This window comes from Alosa alosa, chromosome 8, assembly GCF_017589495.1.
Source record: "Alosa alosa isolate M-15738 ecotype Scorff River chromosome 8, AALO_Geno_1.1, whole genome shotgun sequence".
In the NCBI taxonomy this organism is placed as follows: Eukaryota; Metazoa; Chordata; class Actinopteri; order Clupeiformes; family Clupeidae; genus Alosa; species Alosa alosa.
In genome coordinates, this window is record NC_063196.1 from 1188214 (window position 1) to 1209790 (window position 21577).

Below are 21577 nucleotides of genomic sequence, written 5' to 3' on the forward strand. Positions count from 1 at the left end.
CACCCTTTTCCATAATGGCAAAGGAGGATAGACTACCCTGAAAAAGGACACACTGTTGACGAAAATGTAAATAAGAGCTAAACCAAAGAAGAGCTTGAGAGCCCAATAGCATGAAGTTTGTCTAAAAGCATGTAGTGATTAACAAGGTCAAAAGCTTTGGTTAAGTCTATAAAAATCGCTCCAGTAGACATATTATCATCGAGGGATGATGATACATCATTGGTGAACTTCAATAAGGCAGTTGTGGTGGAACATTTAGGTCTGAAACCTGATTGATGTTGAGACAAAATAGAAGACGCATTAATATAATTATTTAATATTAGCTTTTCGAAAACTTTTGCCACGCTACTAATAATGGAAATGGGTCTATAATTGTTAAGGTCAAATGGATCACCTCCTTTATGGATTGGGGTTACTCTGGCACATTTCCATCTTAATGGGACCTCACCAGTGGTTAAAGATTGGTTAAATAAATCAGATAGTGGATATGACAATATATCAGAGGCGACCTTGATGAACTTGGTTTCCAGACCATCTAAGTCTCTACCACTGCCTGTCTTTAGTTTAGATATAGCTCTCTGTACATCGACGGGACTAATTGTGAAAAAGAGGTAGGCCTATCACAAGAGTATTGATCCATATTTAAGATGTTGTTGGAATTAGGAGACTGGGTTTTGCAGATGGAAGCAAAATGCTGATTAAAAGCATTAGCTATTGCAAGTGGATCAGAAAGAGTATAATTTTTAAATCTAATTTTAGCTGGAGCACTTGGATTAGATTTGTTAAATAACTCATTAAGATTTCTCCAAAATTTCTTGGGATCGTTGTAGTTATTTGATAGAGAACTTTTAAAATACTTAGATTTAGCATTCCTTGTTTTTGTAGTACATATGTTCCTGAAGTGTTTATATGTTTCCCAATCTACAAGGTCCTTAGTCGAACGATATTTACCCCATGCCTTATCCCTTTGTTTAAATAGTGTAAGTAGTTCACCACCAATCCAGGGTAGATGTCTTCCTTTTACCCTTACTGATCTCCATGGAGCATGCTTATCAATAACTTGGAGAACCTCGGTGTGAAAATAATTCCAAGCATCCTCAACAGCGGAAATTAAGTTAAGCCTGTCCCATTTAATATTCAATAGGTCTTGAATGAAATGCTCATCATTAAAGTTTTTCAATTGTCTTACTTTAATAATTTTAGGTGGTAATCTTGGTAGTCTCATTTTCCATATGCAAGACAGAATAGAGTGGTTACTAAAACAGTCAGGAAGTACTCCAGATTCAATTATCCCATCAGGGTGGGTGACCAAGATCCAGTCTAATAGGGTTTTGGATCTATTATTAACGTGAGTAGGTTCTTTGACTAACTGAGTTAAGTTAAGGCTCTCAAGAAAATGTCTTTCATGAAGAGACGAAAGGTCTAGCCAACTGCGATTAAAGTCACCAAGGATGATCATCTCTTTTGAACAGTTTAAGGAGCTAATGGTATTGGCAATACATTTTATAGACTCAGAGGGGGAGCTTGGTGGTCTGTAAATATTACCTATAGTCAAATGTTTGTTTTCATGGAGACATAATTGTATAAAAAGACATTCAAAGGACTCAGGAATTTCATTAGGTTTGACAACCTCTGAGGATAAGTGTGATAAGACATAGGTGGCTACACCACCACGAGCTTTATTTCATCGTCTGAGATATTACTATTAAGCCAGGTCTCAGAAAAAAGTAATAACATCTGGCTTGTTGTAGACCAGCCAGGCTCTTAGAAGGTCTATTTATTTGTCAGACTCCTAATATTTAAATGAATTACATGTAAACCTTTACCCATAATCAACTAGCTGTTTTAGTAAAGTAGAGGGATAGGAGGTGGAGGGATGAGGCAGGGAGCAACATACAGACGCGCGCACACACACATGCACGCACACACACACACACACAAACATAACCACAGGTCCAGGTCCACAAGTCCAGGAGCATAAACTAGAGGCTATTCAGGTGTTGCCTGCCTAAATTCAATAAATGTTCAGGTGTTGCCTGCCTAAATTCAATAAATGGGAAACATAAAGTCATTGTGCTAATGATTACATTTACTTTGTAAAGCAAATAAGATATTTTACAACCATACTATAATGGAGGGGGGTCAACATAGTATTAAGTCTAAATGAAATATGCCAGCATCATCATTAATTATTGTAGGTTGACCACCATTCACATTGGCAAATTTACTTTAGGTATTTAGACTAAGGTAATATGGTCAAATAAGTTAACATAAAGCACAAAGTGATTAGGTACTGTAAGTATAGGCCTAAATGAACAAATAGCAGACAAAAGAGATTGGATTTCACTGGCTTCTCAGCCATAAAGAAAAGCTGCATTAGGCTACTCCCAAGATCATTGCAGGGCCTTCAACCTTTAGAAAATTACAATGCAGGCTGTCAATCCATAGGCCTTGGCATTGTGTTTAGGAACTCTTCGGTTTCTTTAACGCATATTAGCATAATCCTTTTGGGTTTCCCTGGCCTTAGAATCTAAGCATCTGATCTATAGCCATATGAACTCCTTTTAATTAAATAGTTATGTCTTCGGCTAATCTTCTATGATTTGTAATGCTTTTTTAAAAGACAATCTTTTTCAAAGTCTGTAGCATTAGATAAAATCTCAAATTCAACAATGGAATTGCGTTTCTGATTAGTATTACACGACAGCACTGGCGTAACAACTATTTGTTATTTGATAAGTGAATAAATCAGAGACTGCTACCTAGCTGAGTGCTAACATTAATGTTGGTTGGTGCTGTATAATGCCAAAAGGTAGGTTCGGTCAATTAAAAAACTCACTGGATCAGCACCAGCATACTGAAATTATATAAATCAGGTTTATAGGTATGTGTGTTTGTGTGTGTGTGCTTGAGTGTGTGTGTGTGTGTGTGTGTGTCTCTCTCTCTTTCTCATTTTGATGTGTGTGTGTTTGTGTCTCTCTCTCTATCTCCCTCTCTCTGTCTATGTGTGTGTGTGTGTGTGTGCATGCGTGAGGTGCATGTGTTATGATACTGTTGGTCTCAGTTTGCCTGTCTTTGTTTCTGTGTTGCAGGGCGGAGTCAATGCACAGGTTCTCAGTGCACAGGTGTTGCTAGTCAGCTGATCAGGGCATCCAGCTATATAAGAGGCTACCTGGCTGGATTCGAGGTTCCCTCTCTCCAGGAGAACATGCGTCGCCTTTATCTTTAGACTGCATTTTACATTTTACACTCCACTACTGACTGTAGTTCACGTTTTGCACACATTATTACTTTAATAAACATATTTTGGTAACGCTTATCTACGTGTGGTCTCCTATATGTTAAATCTCCACAAACAAGCCTGGTGGTCTTAACATATTGGGGACTCGATATCCAGTTTAGCTTTGGGACCTTTTTTTTTGTGGAGTAGTTAAATACGCATTGGGTAGGTGAACGCCCCACTAAAGTGGTGTCAAAAGACGCAACCAGGTTGAATTGTGTATTTGCATATTGGATTGGCTACTATGATTGGGCTTGAGTGCACCCTAGAAGATCAAACTTGTCGGGAGACTCGCGTGGATATTACTTATTTGGTAAGAGTGGTTTGTAATTAGTTTTGTTGCGATTAAATACATGGAGAGAGGGAAACTAGTTTGGATTCACCTGGCTATCTTGAAAACAACCGGAAATTGGTAAGTGCCATCTCAGCATTGTTTGCGGAGACGTTGGTTTTTTGTTTGTGTTGAAGGAGCAAAGTACCCTGCGTTAGATTTTAGACCGTTCTGCAATTTCTGACCATTTTGGGGGGGTTGGCGTGCTAAACCCTGGGCTGAGGAGACAGCCGTGGTCTGTCGTCTTGAGGGGCCTATAGGCCAGATAGTCGCTTCCAGCGGTATAGTGACTAAAAATCTCAGTCGGGGGGGAGTGAGAAGACGCAGGTATAGCTTATTTAGGGGTTGGAGGAGTTAGGTGCGGGGAGCTCCTGATCGCTGGTTTGTTTTTGTTCCTACAGACAATGCCGGTTATGCACAACGCCAAGTGAATGGTAGGCTATGGTTGTTGAAGTTATCAGTCACTCAATGTGAGAATTCTGTGGAGTGTTTAAGATATAATAGCACGTTGGTAAACTTTAATAAATAATAAATAATAATGTGTGTGTGTATATATATATATATATATATATATATATATATATATATATATATATATATATATATGAATGAATATATATATGAATGAATATATATTCATATATATATATGAATGAATATATATTCATATTATATGTTATGTCATTGTTATCCTATGTAGGCTACACTATTATTACCATCAAGGACATGAATGAATTTATAGAGGAAAGGAACATTTGCCAGGAAGATGTTTATGCAAAGAAAGAGCTTTATTAACTCATTGAGTGCCTTTCCTTCCCGTTGAGTGCCAAAAACGTAATATTACGTTTTTAGCTTTTTTTTTTTTTTTTAATTACGAAACTAGAGACTCTAACACACCTTATATGTGATTTTGGGAACTCTGTGATGAATGGAAATGAAATATATGACGATCGAAAACTCACAATCTGACATTTTATCATAACTCGGTTGCCGCTTTGTCGAATCAGTGACGATGCACGCCAGGTCAAAACCAGGCCATTTTCATGGGTCTATCACTAGGTGGCAGTCTCGCCAGGTCTCGCTGATCACTTCCGAAAGTTTACACAAGTAAGTAACAGGCAACACTTCATATTTCATGAAAGACGTTATATCTCCATTTCTAGAAAAAACAGCCGCATTTTGATGAAAAATCTAGCCACTGTTTAGCTTGGGATTTCTCAGGAACAGAGGCATGTAGAAATACACGGTTTGCAACCCACCGAGCTTAAAGTCTCACCTTTAATCGAGCCATTGTATGTGTTCATAGTTATAACACAGAATATGCTGTGGCTGTACAAAAATCATCAACAATGGTCTAGATTGCTGGCACTCTAGGACAAAGCTCCCGAAAACAGCTTGGCATTCAATGAGTTAAAACAAACACACAACTATGTACAAAGCGAGGATCTGCCCACAAAACATATGGGTAGCTCACGAGCAGCCCAAAAGCTACAACTCCGTCAACTGGCTGTTTGCCGTCTGGGGGCTGTAAGTAACTGGCGGCTCTTTCTGAGGCAGGCCTGTTTTGCAGACGTCTATGGTGCGTGGCTTTGTACTTCGGAGTCGCTACGAAAGGACGGCGATCATACAATCCATTCAGACACCCAGCCAACAACGGCGTCTTCATCTGACATCAGGTCTAAGGTGGCGGACTTCAAAAGTTCCACCTCGTCCTCTGCTAGCACACTCTGTCTCGATTCCAGCAGCTGTAAAACACAATTAATAAAGACAATCAGTACTGTGTGATGCACTGCGTATGGACACGACAAATCTATCAATGCACCTGAAAAATAGTCACCAAAAAAAATCTTACCCTCTTTCTTCTCGATCGACTCAAAAAATTCACTTTAATAAAGAAACTTACACTGGTTCTGCTCACTTTTTCTTTTGCAAGGCTACTAGGCTATTCTTAGCTTTGGTTTTAGGCTAGGCTACATTTTAGCTTAGCTAGCAGTCATCGAACATATTCTTACCGCGAGCTTGGGATTGTGCACCCGTCTTCTCTTCTTAGAGTTAGTCTCTCCCGCACAGTTTTTCGACTCCAGAGCAGCAAACCTGTCCTCTATGGACAGCAACCTGGAGTTTACCAAATTGCTTGAATGACTTGCAGACAGCTCCGAGCAAAGAGGAAGTCACGGCCTCATCAAGAGGCAAAGTTAGTCTGTGAAAACAAAATGTACAGTTAAGATTGGTATCTATTGGTATCTATTTCCTTATAGCCTACAGCAGAATGAAAGCATAGTCTATTCTTTAAATCTTACCATTGTTCGGGTTGTAAGCCCTCACGCAGTCTCGAAAGTAAACCCTGGTAGGCTACGGCTGGCTACCGCGGCTCTGATTTCCAGCTGATGTCCATTCTCCTGGTGAGACAAGTAACCACTCGTCTGGCACTAGATGATCCAACGCTCACCATTCTTCCAAGCAAAAGGAAATGCTTGTTTAAAAGGTCCCCTCTTCTAGAAGGAATGAGCGCCGACGAGCGCTCCAAGTAACGTGAAGTAGTAGCCTAACCAAACAGTAGGCTAGCCTTTCTGTTCTGAATTTGCCGCCGCACACTATGGCAAGCCACACACTGACTGTTGTTTATCCTATCAGCTGTTCTGGTGGAAGCGCGACGGGCGGGTCTTCCACTGCTCACTAGAGGAAGTGTCTCTCCTGCTGGTGTGGGGGCGTAACGGTTGGACTTAGGTTATTGAAGTGAAGTTCTCTCTGCTGTGGCGTATGGACTGAGAATGTTTTGGACTGTGTAAATAGTCTACTACTACTGGGGAGCTATTTATATATATATATATATATATATATATATATATATATATATATATATATATATATATATATATATATATATATATATATATATATATATATATATATATTCATTGTGTTGGTGTGAAGGGAAAATCTGAATCTAAACTTGAGTCTATCGACTGTTTTAAGTCAGGTTACATTATTGGAGCTTGCAGGGAACAGACATGTCATACCCAGCATCATTTCTGCCTGTTGAGCGTATTGCTGGGAGTTGTGTTATCATCTATCCACTGTTTTAGCAAGACCAAAGGCCACAGTCATGCCACCATGCACAGTGCACTCCCCCTGCTACCCTGATTTGCATTTGTATAGCTCACAGCATTTTCATTTACATGTTAAAGCCTCCCCTAGAATTAGGAGGAGGGGGGTCATGGGGGGCTGACTGCCAAGCAAGGCACACGTCAATTTCTGACAATTCATGGTAGTTTTTGGCGTTGCCTGCAAATTGCCGTGAACAGCCATTAACCTGAAATTCCACGACAATCTACATGCCTCATACTGACGAAAATTACACTTTTCATGCAGTGAGATCACTTGGACAATTGCAGATGTTAACTCAGAGGCAGGTAGAAGGGTCAACACATGACGGTCAGATTTTCCCGGTGAGGTGACCGTGGACCGTGAAAGAACAGTAACATTCCTTGGGTCACACAACTTGTTGTTCGTCATGAGGTGAAAACTCTTTTTTCAATTTTAGATAACTGGTTAATAACAGTATTTATTGTTCCAATGAACCTTTCTTGATGGATATTATTTTCCACCCTGAACATGGGCAAAATGCCCCATTGACATCAATATGTTTTATATAGAGTCACCACATTGCCACCTGTGGTTGTATAGAGTAACCTGTGGTAGCTCTATACAAAACATATTGATGTCAATGGTGCATTTTGCCCATGTTCAGGGTGGAAAGTGAAAAAGAAAGATTTGCATAAGACAAGTCAAATTGGTGTTTTTAAAAAGAAAAGATCATGGAGAATAAAGATTTTTTTTTTTTTTAAATCTTTGTATATTCCCACAAGGTGTTTAGGTGCTCTGAAAATGAGAACCAAAATGATTTTTTAGACTTGTAAGGTCTGCTGTTCAGACCCTGAAGGAATTTATTTTCTGTTCATTGTTTTTTGTGAGAGTGTTTCTACTTATCTCAGTAAGGAAAATAAATCAAGAGCCTATGTTGAGTACAAATATGTCTTCTGAAGGCTTAAACAGAGCCCAGCCAAAAACTCCAATAAAATTTGTATCAACTTTGAGGGACAGCTATGACCATGCAGGATTATCCAGACCAAACGTGACGATTTTGCTACATACTATTCCTATTTATGTGCCAGCATGCAAAATTTGAGCCTCCTACATGGTTTAGTTCTTGCGCTGTGGGCTTGTGAACTTTGACAAAAAAAAGAGACTGACCAAAATCGACACCCCCCTGTAAAACTGGCTGTATCTTGGGAAGTATTGATCTTACATGAGAGTAATTTTAGAGTGTGTCTCCTGGGTAACATAGGTACACCTGGTAATTTTTTCAGAATTTTTTGAGACCTAAGTGCGTGGACCCTCCTATTTATGTTGCCAAATTAGCAAAGGCCAACTGTCAACTTGCTGTCAATTGTAGTCATGAACGCCTACGAGAGGCAGGCAAATTTCCAAAACAAATGCAACAAAGAAACAAAAAGTGGACATCGGAGGAGCTTCCTGAGATGGTGACGTCTTCATCAAACGAAGAATATCAAGTCTGACGCAGAGCTGGCCATATTTCTCCACACCAGGTAGCCTAGGCTAAACTTCATCTGCATCACTAACTTCAGCTAAATATGTTACGTTGGTTAGAGAGGTATTTTTTGTTTTCACTGTTTCCATAATGTGTAGCTAGGTCATGGTTGGAGAAACGTTAAAGCAGCTGCAGGTCAACGTTAGCTAAGTCTTCATTACTGTACATCTGGCAACCCAGAAGAGACTCGTGTCTGGTAGTCTTGAGAACGTTCACCTGTGTTTTGATTTTGGCCTACAGAACGTTCAGTAACAATCCTAAAAATCGCTCCTTTAAATGTGTGTGTGTGTGTGTGAATCAATTGTAAAGGCAATATATATTTTTACAAAGAATGTTATTAACTGTGCTTCTATAATGCTCTAACCAGGCAGGAGTGCCTGCGGGAATGAATGTTAAGGTATGCACACCCATCTACCCCCCACCCCCCGTGGGCAGCGAAACATTTGTTGTACATTGTTTATACAGTTACCTTTAGTGTTGTTATAGTTTACAGTTTTTATGACTAAACAGCGTGTGAGCTTTAACATCAGTGAACATTCATTCAGTAATCCAGCTGTAATGCTAACATTTTGACAAGCACACCAATTTTGCCTACCTTGTTCTTGCCCATCTGAAATAACTCCTCTATCTTTGCTGCCTCCATCCTTTCTGTTTTCGTCAGGGGCAGAGCCAGTGGGGCCAAAATCTTAGTCTATGATTGACCATTAACATGGTCGAAGGTGGGACCTTTCTTGCTGCACTTTCCTGAAAAAAACGCTCAAGAGCACCTGACTTGCGATGGACTGTTCAAGAGCACAATGTTGCTCAAAATGTTAAATACCAGGAGAGTCACCAGTGTACAATACCAATCATTTATTATTTTAGAGAGTGGGCAGCTTCAGATACCTTGGGGTAAACATCTCTGAGGAACTTTCATGAACATCACATATCTCAAACCAAGAGAACAAGGTAAGACAGCGCCTGTATCCCCTCAGAAGGCTGAAGAATTTTAGAATATCCACAGAGCTGCAGAAGCCCTTGTACTATGCCACAATATAGTCTGCTATTTCTGGGAACATAATAACAACTTGGTACAGAAATAACAACTCTCAGGATAAAATGGGCAGCTGACCAATTACAAGCCGACTAGAGAGATGTTCATATCCCATAACAACTGGCAAGAGTGGAGATACTGACGGTGAAACTTATTATGATCAATTTTGAGCACAGTGAGTTAAACTGTATTGCCAGTCATTCGTAACATAAAACTGGTAAAATTTGACATAATGTCCCAAAGTTTCTAGTCATTGTGTGTGCTTATTATAGTTGCTAAAACTAGCATGTTAGCTTATGTCAACTCTAGATTAACTCACATTATTATGGCAATAAAAGACAAATTCAAGACAAAAAAATCAACTGCCTTTAGCTGCCTTTGGTTTTTTCGAACTGAAACATGACAGAAAGCAAGCAAGTGTGAACATAACCCAGTGTGAACCAAGTGTGAACATAAATGTGAACAACATTGTTTAACTAGTGTCGGGGATTTTCCTGTATTACGGGCCAAAGGGCACGATGTAACTTACTTTGAACTAGGCTAGCACCTCAATATTAAGTTATCTACTCAGTCATTTGTGGGTTTTTTTCCGTTAATATAAAATTCTTCCTTAAGTTATGGTGTAATAAAGACAATTGTTTCCCCCCCATTTTTGCTGGCCTAGCATATATTTGGCAAACTCAGCTGGCAAAAGGCTATACTATACAACCATAAATAAATCCTGTCATATATAGGCTACCTTCAGCCAAACGTTTATGACTTTCTTAGGCTACAAACCGAATGTTCTATCATTATATTTATAACACTGTATCATTCACTTTTTCATTTCATAATTTCTTTCATTCTTAACAAAAACAAAACTCTGGTAGCCTTCGTGTTGCTTAGGTGTTGCTAAGCCAAATCTTGGTGTTGCTATAGCAACAGCAAGGAACACATTTGCCACATTTAAGAGGAGGTAATTGTTTCCACACCACGGCACGAAGCTGTTCACCAGTTCTCTATACTCTGTCTCTGTGGATTGATGGTTTCAATGGGCATTAGCCATTATTCCACTGGCATGGTGGTTTCAGATATAAAATTGTTACAGGCTAGAAACAAATCAATTCATGATCATATAAAGAACAATTCAGGCATTCCCAAAGAGGTTACGTATGAGGAAGGATTAGTTTAAAAAGCCTTTATTATAATGGCTACATTGATTAAAAAGCCAACATGTTTTGACCAACAACTTGGTCTTCTTCAGGGCTTTTCATTCAACATGTATTAAACATTGTATTGTATTCAACATGGAGAAACATGTTGGTTTTTTAGCCAAAGTAGCCATTATAATGAAGTTAAATTATCCAACATTCTGTTCATTTTTTTAGGGGTATAAACACTTGAAGTTAGAGTTTAACACCTCCACAAAAATATAAGAAATCTTTTCAAACACAAAAGTTTCTGGTACCATTTTCCTGTATTGTACTGGTCCTCACCTGAACCAGCTTGTCAATGCCAAGTGCGCGGTCTAACTCTGCAAGTTCACTCTCATCTGTGCCACTCAAGACAGATACCAGCTGCTCCAGCAAGGCCTTCTCATCATTGCGGCCCTCTGGGGTTGTGGGAGGGCAGAGCATCTCATCCATTGGGCAAGGAACACACTGCCTATATTACCAAGGAAAAATTGACAGTAAGATATTTTTATTTTCATATCAAGCATGAGATAGTAATAATAGTAGTGATAGTAATAGAGATGGCCATTGTCATGGGGGTGTCAGAACCACCCCAACACAAGTTTGGTCTATCTCAATGTTGATCTTAAAATTAATTTTAATATAAAAAATAAAAGTTTTTTTAGAAAACACCCATCACATCCTAGCCTGCTTTTGTTTTAGGACCCTCTCCTTCCAATTTACTGACAGAACGATGCAAAGCCGCTACTGACCATTTAGGAAGCCTTAGTAGAATAATTTTGGTGCCACCACCATAAAAAAAATGTGAAAATTACAAATATGACTCTTAGCACATCATGTAATGTCCATGTAATTTCAGTCAAACTAGGATTTTTTTCCCACTACACCATATCAAAATGGGTGGCTCAATTTAGGCTAACCTAGGCCTACTTGGCTACACAATAAGGTTTCCATTACAGCAGCGCACGTTCAATGACTGAAAGCGACTGCCTGTCTCGCAATAAACACAGCGGGTGGAAATTCCAACACTCTTTCAACTACATGAAACTTACTCTTTTGATCCCGTGAGGGAAATTTGGTCTCTGCATTTATCCCAATCTGTGAATTAGTGAAACACACTCAGCACACAGTGAACACACAGTGAGGTCAAGCACACACTAATCCTGACGCAGTGAGCTGCCTGCTACAGCGGCACTCGGGAAGCAGTGAGGGATTAGGTGCCTTGCTCAAGGGCACTTCAGCCGTGGATGTGGGCATAGGAGAGCAGTGTTCAACCACTTCCCTCACCCACATTTTTTCCTACTGGACGGGGATCGAACCGGCAGTCCTTCGGTTACAAGCCCGAACCCCTAACCAGTAGGCCCCCAGACTTCAGTGTCTATCAGTCCCAACATTTAGCAATATAATCAAACAGTCCAAAAGCAAAATAAATCCCAAACCAAACTGAAAATCGTATGCTTTTGATAGCCTACCGCCGGTATGCCGCTCCAAACAAAACGGATGCTTGACAATAAAACACAGAAATAAAGGCCTGTCTTGATTACAAGCCTGCCCCAAATAAAATCTGCTTTGCGCAGCCCAAATAAATAGTAGACTGTTGTAGGCCTATAGTAGCAAATATCGTAGCAAATAGCCTATGGTGATGTCACGCCCGGCTTTGCCGTGCTGGGTGTGCTCACTACCCCATTTGAGATAATGTTTGGCGGTCTCTCTCCCCCCAGTCTGAAGGGGGAGCTGTCTGTTCAGGCCATCAAGTCTAGACAGCAGTTGATTGGCGGGACTGTTCAAAAACCATCTCCTGCCAGTAGTTCAGGCTCTGCCATGCTCTGCCATACCACAGCTCTGTTTGACTGGGCTTACCTCTGGCCTCCATGCGGGCGGCAGCCTCATCCTTTTTGCCTTTTTGCATTACACATAGTCTACACTTTACTGATCTGCACTACACTTTTGATTAGCTTTCTCTTGCTTCTCATTTACTGACTTGATACACTTGTATATGTTAATTATGTTTTCATGGTATAAGTTAATGTTTTAATAAATTATTTTGGATTTAACTTAACAAACGGTGTGGTCTCCCCTATGTCATTGCTACTGTGAGCCAGGTGGCCATGACAGTGATGACACAGCTTTTAAAATATATAAAATATATTAGGGTGATGATCTGTATGTCCGTTCACCAAAAGCTATGGTTTTGGTAACCCATTCGCACAATAAATAATTTCTGAAAGGTTCTCTCCATTGTTAACGTGCAACATTTCTTCATGTGGGGTAGTGTCAAGCAGTGAAGTGATAGCCTATTGCAGGTAGGTAATGTTCAGACAGAAGACGGGCACTGCTTTCTCTGTTGGTATTTCTGTCCCTCCGAAAACTGTGTTAAAATGGTGTTTTTAGCAGTCAAAATGTATTTATTTTTCCTGGGGAGAAACCCCCGGACTCCCGCTCACATCATCCACAACCCCTCTCAGAAAATAATTCCAACGTCCCTGTCGTGACCTCATGAGCTAAACCATTAATGAAAGCAAAACAAACATAAACAAAACAGCCAGATGCCTCTTCATAAAATAACAAACAATACGTTTTATCGTGAGACTGCGCGTCGTTTGGAGCAGCGTATCGGTAGGCTATATTAAAAACAGAAGATTTTCAGTTTGCTTCGGGATTTAGGCCCAATTTACTTTTGGATTGTTTGATTATAGTGCTAAATGTTGGGACTGTCGCAGGAGACGTACTGTAGGCCTATCAGCCATCGAAATGAAAGCTTATCAGGAAGTAATATTGTGGAAACAACTGAAAAAACGTTGGGTAGGCTAAATATATGGTCATACTGTAGCAAACTGGCGCGCCTTGATTTTTACTTTTAACATGGTTAGAGACATGGTTAGAACAAGCAAACAGTGCTACTACTCTCATCGAATCAGCTCCCCCAATTTCAGTTATTTGAGTGCTACCAGAGCTAATAAAAGAGGTGGGGGGATAGCCACAATTTTCAAGAGGTCTTTTCAGTGCAATCAGTCATCATTCGGTGACTTTACTTCATTAGAATATCTGTGTACATGCATTAAGTCTTCTCCTCAGATTTTATTAGTGACTATTTACAGGCCTCCAAAACATTCAGCTAGTCTTTCTTGAAGAGTTAGGTGAATTACTATCAGTCATTTGCATAGAGTTTGACAGTCTTATTATATCAGGGGATCTAAACTTGCATGTGGAAAAAAGGCCAAGGTTATGCCAAGGAATTAATTGCACTAATCGATACTTTCTCCCTAACACAGCATGTACAGGTGCCAACACACTCTCTCGGCCATACCCTCGACCTTGTTATCACAAAGGGTCTGGATTTACAAGCATAATTATCAACTGGCTCAAATCATATCTACAAGAAAGGAGTTTCTTTGTTGCCATTGGAAACTGTACCTCAACACCAACGTCCCTGACCTGTGGTGTTCCCCAGTGGTCGATCTTGGGGCCACTATTATTCAACCTCTATATGCTCCCACTTGGACAAATCATCCAAAATATTTGATTTCATATCATAGCTATGCAAATGACACACAAATTTACTTATCACCCGGAGAGAAGAAATACTCTTCTGATTGGCTGGCGGGGTGGCTTTTAATTCTGAATAACGGGACACCTATGAAGTAGATCTGGTAAAAAAAAGTTTAATCGCCGTTCCATATCAATGCTTATGAATGGTAACTATAACAACGATAGTAGGACGACGGTTGAGCCTGGAGGCAGGCTTCGCAACAATGGAATCAACTGTAAACAAGCTAACTGTCCATGCTATCGCTGTTATAGGGCCAACGAAAGTTGTACAACAAGCTGAACTAGTGAGCTTATTTTTAAACAGAACCACGTGTTTCCTTTGCTTTACAATGGCAACCGGGTGATAAGCGGGATAACGGCCTTCGAGGTGTGTCCAGTTATACAGAATTAATGGACTCGGGCGGAGGCAACTCCCCACAGCTGCGCGTCGGGGAGTTCTATGCCCCTCGCCCTTGTCCATTAATTCCGAATAACAGGACACCTCGGCGGCCGTTATCCCTTACTTAGCTATGTCACCAAATGACTATGGTCCTCTTGAATCTCTGTCAGTGTATACATGGATTTCTATGGAACGTCACGAAAACATGCGTGCACAACCAAGAGGCAGAAAGCACCATAGAACAGCATAGAGCAATGCAAAAGAGCAAAAGAATAAAATGAGTTTTTGTGCTGAAAACGGCACCAATTCGAAATCACGATGGTTAGAGAATGTTAAATATGTTCAATATACCTAACGAAATGCATGTCTTTGCCAAAAATGACAAAATACGATGTTATATTAATAATCCAAATAAACATCAAACTTTGAAATATAGTCTGAAATTTGATGTTATCATTGAGACAACAGGGGTATACAAAAAAATCCGATTGTAGCTTACAGCAGCCGACTATTTAGGTTAAGTTTATAACATTGTGGACGGCCACCAAGCGTCTTCTGCCTCACGGCTGCGCGCGCATCTAGTTTTGTTGGTAAACGGGAAACCTGTGTATAGAACAAATCAACACCTGGATATCTCAACATTTTCTTCAGCTGAACAAACAAAAATTTAAGTAATTATATTTGGTAAAAAAGGAGGAAAGACTTACTGTAGGGTTGCCACTCCTTGACACAAAAGGGTTGAAAGCAATAAAAAAAACTCATGGATACTTTTAAAAATCTTGGTGTATTAATTGACAGTGATCTAAATCAGATATGGGGACTTGTGACTTGGACTCGAGTCGACTCGAGTCGCTATATTTATGACTCGTGACTTGACTAAAATTAAATTCTTGAGACTTGACTCAGACTTGGAAGTTAAAGACTCGGAACTTGACTTGAGACACAATGACTTGAGTGTTATTCACGTCATGTTTTCAGTTTGAATATAAATTATTGAAATCTGTTATCATCTGTCATGCCCTCTCGTACCTTACGTACACCACGCCCACTTAGATCAAATATCACATCAACATGTCAGCCGGAGGGGTAGCTAGGGTCATCGCTTTCGGCTTCAAGAATTACTCACAAGATGGCAAAAGACGAACAGTGCAAAGCAATACAGAGGTACGAGTTGGCAGCACACCTTTTGATGATAATGCTAGCCGCCAGCCTGGTCAAAGTTAACTTTGCTAACGTAGCCTATTAGCTTAGCCGACCCTATGACCAACCCCCTTACTAAATTGACTACATTTGTTGCACACTTGAAACAAAATGACTTCAAAAGTATGTTGACGGTGGTTACATTTATTTCCATTCCAATAACTTCACACATTACATTTCCGTTTGCCCTTGTAGGCTATGCTGCTTTTCTTTGTCTTGTTTCCTACTGTTTAGTTTTTTTACTCAAACTTGAACTGCTCCATTTCTTATTCTGGACTGCCACCTACTGGATAGAAAAGGCAACAACCTAGTAATTATGTGAATAAAAATCTACAACATGTTCGAATGGCCATAAAAAGGATAAATCAGGGGGGGTATATCACATTTTACCTTGGTGTTAGGATAGCCTACTCTGCACATGTCATTGACAGTGAGTGGTAACTTCAGTCATTTGCATTTATCATGCTAAAAATCTGACACCAGGCACTACCTTATGCCTGAGCCTGGGGAAAGGGAAAATTATAATAGAGAGAGAGACATTGAGCTTTAAAGTCTATAATGTTGGTTTGGCTCTTCATTGATTCACTCATCTGCCAAAATTGTTTTTAAGATATGTTCATAGCAATAAAATCATAATTTAGATTAATTAATCACAGAGTATGTAATTAATTACATAAAATATTTTAATCGATTGACAGCCCTAGTAATAATAGCTGAAGTAGCCATTAACATCAGGAACAAGTAGCATAGTCCACTAATAAGAATCAGTGTTGAAGGGCCAAGTCTGGAGGATTTTGATGCTAAGCAGGATAGTAAATAAAAACTACAAAAAGCAAATCCAAATTATTGTCATTTACTAACAGTTACTTATATCTTGTCTTTTCACATTATTAAGATCAGATTTTGCAGGTAAAATTACAATAATAAGGTGACTTGACTTGGCTGTGGACTTGACTTGACATAGCCTGTGACTTGACTTGACCAAGAAAAAAATTCTTGAGACTTACTTGAGACTTGAAGGTTAAGACTTGAGACTTACTTGAGACTTGCACATGTGTGACTTGGTTCCATCTCTGATCTAAATTTCAACAGCCACATGAAAGCAATAGCTAAATTAGCTTTTACCACCTCAAAAATATTGCCAAACTTAGAGGGCTGATGTCAAAAGATGATTAAAAAAAAAACTCATTCATGCATTTATCTCCAGCAAGGTTGACTACTGCAATGGACTTTTCACAGGCCTTCCTAAAAAGACTATCAAACTGCATCAGGCGATACAAAATGCGGCAGCTAGGGTTCTCACAAAAAACTAAAAGTACTGACCACATTACTCCAATTCTTAAGTCCCTGCACTGACTTCCAGTAAGTCACAGAATTACAGCTGCTTCACAGAAATCACTACTGCTTGTTTAAAATCACTAAATGGAGCAGGACCTTAATACCTCCAGACCTCTCAGGAGAAAAACCTGGTAGTAAAACCTGCTGTTCGAACTAAACATGTTGAAGCAGCTTTTAGCTGCTATGCGGCTCAGCTCTGGAACCAACTTTCGGATGACATTAAAAAGGGCCCAACTGTAGCCAGTTTTAAATCTAGACTTAAGACCAAACTGTTCTCAGAAACTGCACTGAGTTACAAATTCTGAATCTCCCTTGAAAATTATTCTACCTTGTGTCTTTTATTTTGTCTTTTTAATTATTCTTTATTTTTAAATGATTTTACCTTGTGCTTTTTTTTATTATTATGATCTTTACCTTTTAAACTATTCTTTCACTATTGCCCTTTTATGTGTTATTACTGTTTGCTTTTGTTTATGTAAAGCACATTGATTGACCTCTGTGTATTAAAATGCGCTATATAAATTAACCTGACAGCCTTGGAGCGGCAAAAGCCGACGTTTCTAACCCTGCTCACAAGTGCAACCTGGTGGTTGTTTGGGTCATTGCAGCTTCACTGGGGAAATATAAATAAAATACGTGTGATTCACGCGTGAGGTCATGTGAGACATGTGTAATGTTTTGGCGCAATGTAAGTGAAATTAAATTGAAATTGAAATTCTTCCTTAAAATACAGGTGCTAATAAATATACATACCCCTATGTTAAATGCCCATAGAGGCAGGCAGATTTTTATTTTTAAAGGCCAGTTACTTCATGGATCCAGGATATTATGCATCCTGATAAAGTTTCCCTGGCCTTTGGAATTAAAATAGCCCCACATCATCGCATACCCTTCACCATACCTAGAAATTGGCATGGTTTTATTTCAGTTAGCCTAATAGCTGGTTTGATTTGCATTGAGAGATGATCGTATGGAGAGTACGCCATGCCAATCTCGGTGAAGGGTATGTGATGATGTGGGGCTATTTCAAAACTCCATTATCGTACAATATGTTAATGTTGCTGGAGTGAGTTGCATGCAGTTCAATATAATATTTGAGCTAATTACTTCGTTTTCAGCTAAATTTTGCTTGTTGCTATGGTGCTGCCGCTTTCGGATGCCTTTCTGCTGGTTCCTACTAAACTGCTATTATTTCATATTTTTTATTCTTTTCACTATTTTATTTGGGTCGTGTAACATATAGTCGACAGACATTGATTGACTTTGGTTTTCGGAAAAAATAACAGACTTTTGGACAACTTCATCACAGAATCAATCTGGCCGAGTGAGATTCTCCGGAATGCCGATAACCGTACCAACTTCAAAAGATGCAGGAGGACAAAACAATGTGGAAAGCGAGCCGGAGTCCGGAACAGGCTCAAGAGCTTGGGCCCACCACCCATCGTTGCCAAGTGTCCTGATAGCTAATGTCCAATCTTTGGAAAACAAGCTGGCAGTGGTGTTTTCTCCCGGACGCCAAGGGAGGCCAGGCTTCCCCTATCTCGTATGACAATCACTGTTAAAGTAAATAAAACATTTTATTTAATTGTTTTACGGTCTTGTTCATTCTTGATGTGCTGTCATCTCCCATTTACACTCCCGACGTCTCGAAGTGGCCCCCAGCCCGAGTTGGAAACCTAATCACTAAAGCAACATGTAAATAACATGATCAACCAATCAAATTAGGTATAGTCACGGTCACTGTCAAACTGTGATTCGTCAGCACCTTATAAAGGGAAGCCATCCTTCTCGTCTATCCCTCCTTTCAAGTAGACACTGACACCACTGATGGAGTTGTATGAGACTCTCAGTAAGCAACAGAAAACAACCTGATTGCAGCTGTGATAGTGGCAGGTGATTTCAAAAAGGCCTTTAATTTGCTGCCCGGGCTAGTCTAGCAACTCTCCGTTGGCTTGCGAGCTGGAAAAATTAAACTTCGATAGGCCCAATCACATTGTGTATAGTCGTTAGGCGGGCTTAACATAATGATTGATGGCAGAGTTCGCTGTGAATTCCCTGCTACTTGAAAACAAAGAAGGTGGATGTTGCTGTTGGTGAACAGCGTGACACGAGTTAAGCTTTTTTTAAGTTAGCAAAAGTTTGAACTAGCCAACTAGCTCCGCTGGTGGGAAAACGCATGGGACTCATGAGTTGTAGCGCTATCGTATTGCGTGCAGAGGGAATTTGAAAGACAACCGATTATCCCGCCCCTCGAACTGAGCACTGCGAATGGTGAGTCCCCAGACCCTACATTTTAATTTGGGTCTGGCTCGTCAGGCTAGGGGTTTATAGGAAAGCTTGTGGATGACACTGTCCCCAAAGCCACCATGAGGACATACAGAAACCAAAAGCCATGGGTAAACCACTCCCGCTGTGAAGATCTGAATAAACACACTGCTGCTTACAACTCTGGACTTCTATCTGGAAACATGGAGGAATATGAAGTTGTCGCATATAATCTATGGAGGATGGTGAAAGACGCCAAGAGACTGTATGGGGCAAAGATCGAGTCCCAGTTTAACAATCAGATTCCAGGGACATGTGGCAAGGGCTACGGACAATGTACAATGTACAGTGTACAAATCGCTAACACTTCCACCATCGTCAACACTGACCCCTCACTGACAGATGAACTCAACGCATTCTATGCATGATTTGACACAGACGCGGATGATATAACCCAGGCACGCGTACGTTGCATACGCATCAGTCCTGCCAGGCCCAGAGGAGACTGCGTTCATCACCCTCTCAGAGCATGACCTGCAGAGAGCATTTAGGAGCTTGAACACCAGAAAGGTGGCAGGTCCAGACAGCATTCCTGTACAAGTATTCAAAACATGTGCAGATCAACTTGCTGCAGTGTTCACAGAAATATTCAAACTTCCTTTAGCCAACATGTTTTAAAAGATCAACAATTGTCCGTGTTCCAAAGAAATCACACCCTACCGGCCTGAATAACTACCGCCCTGTTGTACTGATGTCTATAGCCATTAAGTGCTTTGAGGAGTTAGTCAAAACTACATTTGTTCCTCATTGACCCAAAATCTAGATCCCTTGTAGTTTGCATATCGCTCTAATAGATCTACTGATGATGGCATCAATTTCATACTACACACTGCATTATCCCACCTTGATAACATGGGAGGGAATTATGTACGAATGCTGTTTATAGATTTTAGCTCAGCATTTAATACAATCAAACCTGTTACACTCATCACTAAGCTGGACGATCTTAGACTGCATTCATCTCTGTGTAAATGGATTTTCAACTTCCTGACTGGTAGACCCCAGGTGGTGCGAGTGGGTAGCCACACCTCTTCATCCCTTACCCTCACAGGAGCACCACAGGGCTGTGTTTTAGGTCCACTGTTGTATTCACGGTACACAAATTGTACGGCAATATATGAGTCTAACTTCATTGTCAAGTTCAACACAGCAGTAGTAAGCCTAATTTCTAAGAACAATGAGCAGGCCTGACGCAGACCTGATTTGGATCAAGAACACCGATTCACTAGTGAGAAAGGCACACTAGCATCTTTTCCACCTCAGACGCCTCAAGTACTTTAGGCTACCTCAGCGTTGTCACACGCACGCCTAATGTTTATTTTGTGCAGTGAGAGTAGCCTACTTGGGATTTTATGCGGCTACTTCTGTTCAAGTAGCATTGATGAGACAGTCACGTTTTTTCCTACACGGTATTATATGGAGAGAAAACATTAGCCTTTGAGTATTTTAATAGTCAGTTGTAAACAAAGAACTATTCTCATGTCACTCTTTAGTAAATGGACTGAAGTTCACTCTAAATATCTACGTTTACTGATTATGCTAACCATTAGCATCTCTATGGGATTTCTCATATACATTAGCCATAAGCTAACGCATTAGTTTCTATTCTGAAACTTGGAATGCAGACCTACATGATTGCTCTTAAACAAAACATCGAAGGAAATAACTGAGATGTACTCTGTTGGTCTGCTTAGTTTTACAGTGAATCCTATTTAAAGGAACTTCAGCTTCAGACTTTCTCTTGGGAAACTGTTAGGCCTATTCATCTTCTCTAACGTAGCTGGCTAGACCATGTAATTGCCACACACACAAGTGGGGGCAGAATTGGAAATGTGTCATAGAGTGACAATGCATTGGTTGATTTGGTTAAAAAGTCACAGGTTAGGTTATTGGTTATTATTGTAATGATGCTATTCATAAATAATGAGCTGTAAAGTAACTCAGACTTTAACAAAAACAATTTTTTAAAGGATATCGACTAATTATCGTTATCGTCAAAATCACAAAAAATATTGAGATATTATTTTTTGTCTATATCGCCCACCCCTAGTGTGCACTATCCAACCTTCAGGAAATTTACATCAAGAGATGTCAGTCCAGAGTAAAGAAAAACATCAGAGATCTCAGGCACCCAACAACTGTGGGAAACATTACCGCTGCCTGAAAGCCAATACAGAGAATGCAAAAACATTTTTATACCCAGGCTATCCGGATTCTGAATGCGGACTGTAGCTGGAGCACAAGTGTGTTGGAAACAGCTCATACACTTTAGAAATTTATTATTTATTAAAATGTATTAAAAGTATTTATTTCTTCTTGTCTTCTTTCTTTTCTATTTATTTCCTTATTAATACAGAC

The 21577-nt window shown here is 39.9% G+C and overlaps 1 protein-coding gene across 2 annotated transcripts in view; it reads right to left on the reverse strand.

Annotated features, from left to right (window-relative positions):
• The window catches only part of ncoa1 (nuclear receptor coactivator 1), a 184679-nt gene that overhangs the window by 40653 nt on the left and 122449 nt on the right, over window positions 1-21577 (reverse strand). For both annotated transcript variants that reach the window (XM_048251003.1, XM_048251002.1), the window contains exon 14: window positions 10732-10900. In XM_048251003.1, coding sequence (XP_048106960.1) covers window positions 10732-10900 — 169 coding nt within the window. The remainder of the gene's footprint in view (window positions 1-10731; window positions 10901-21577) is intronic.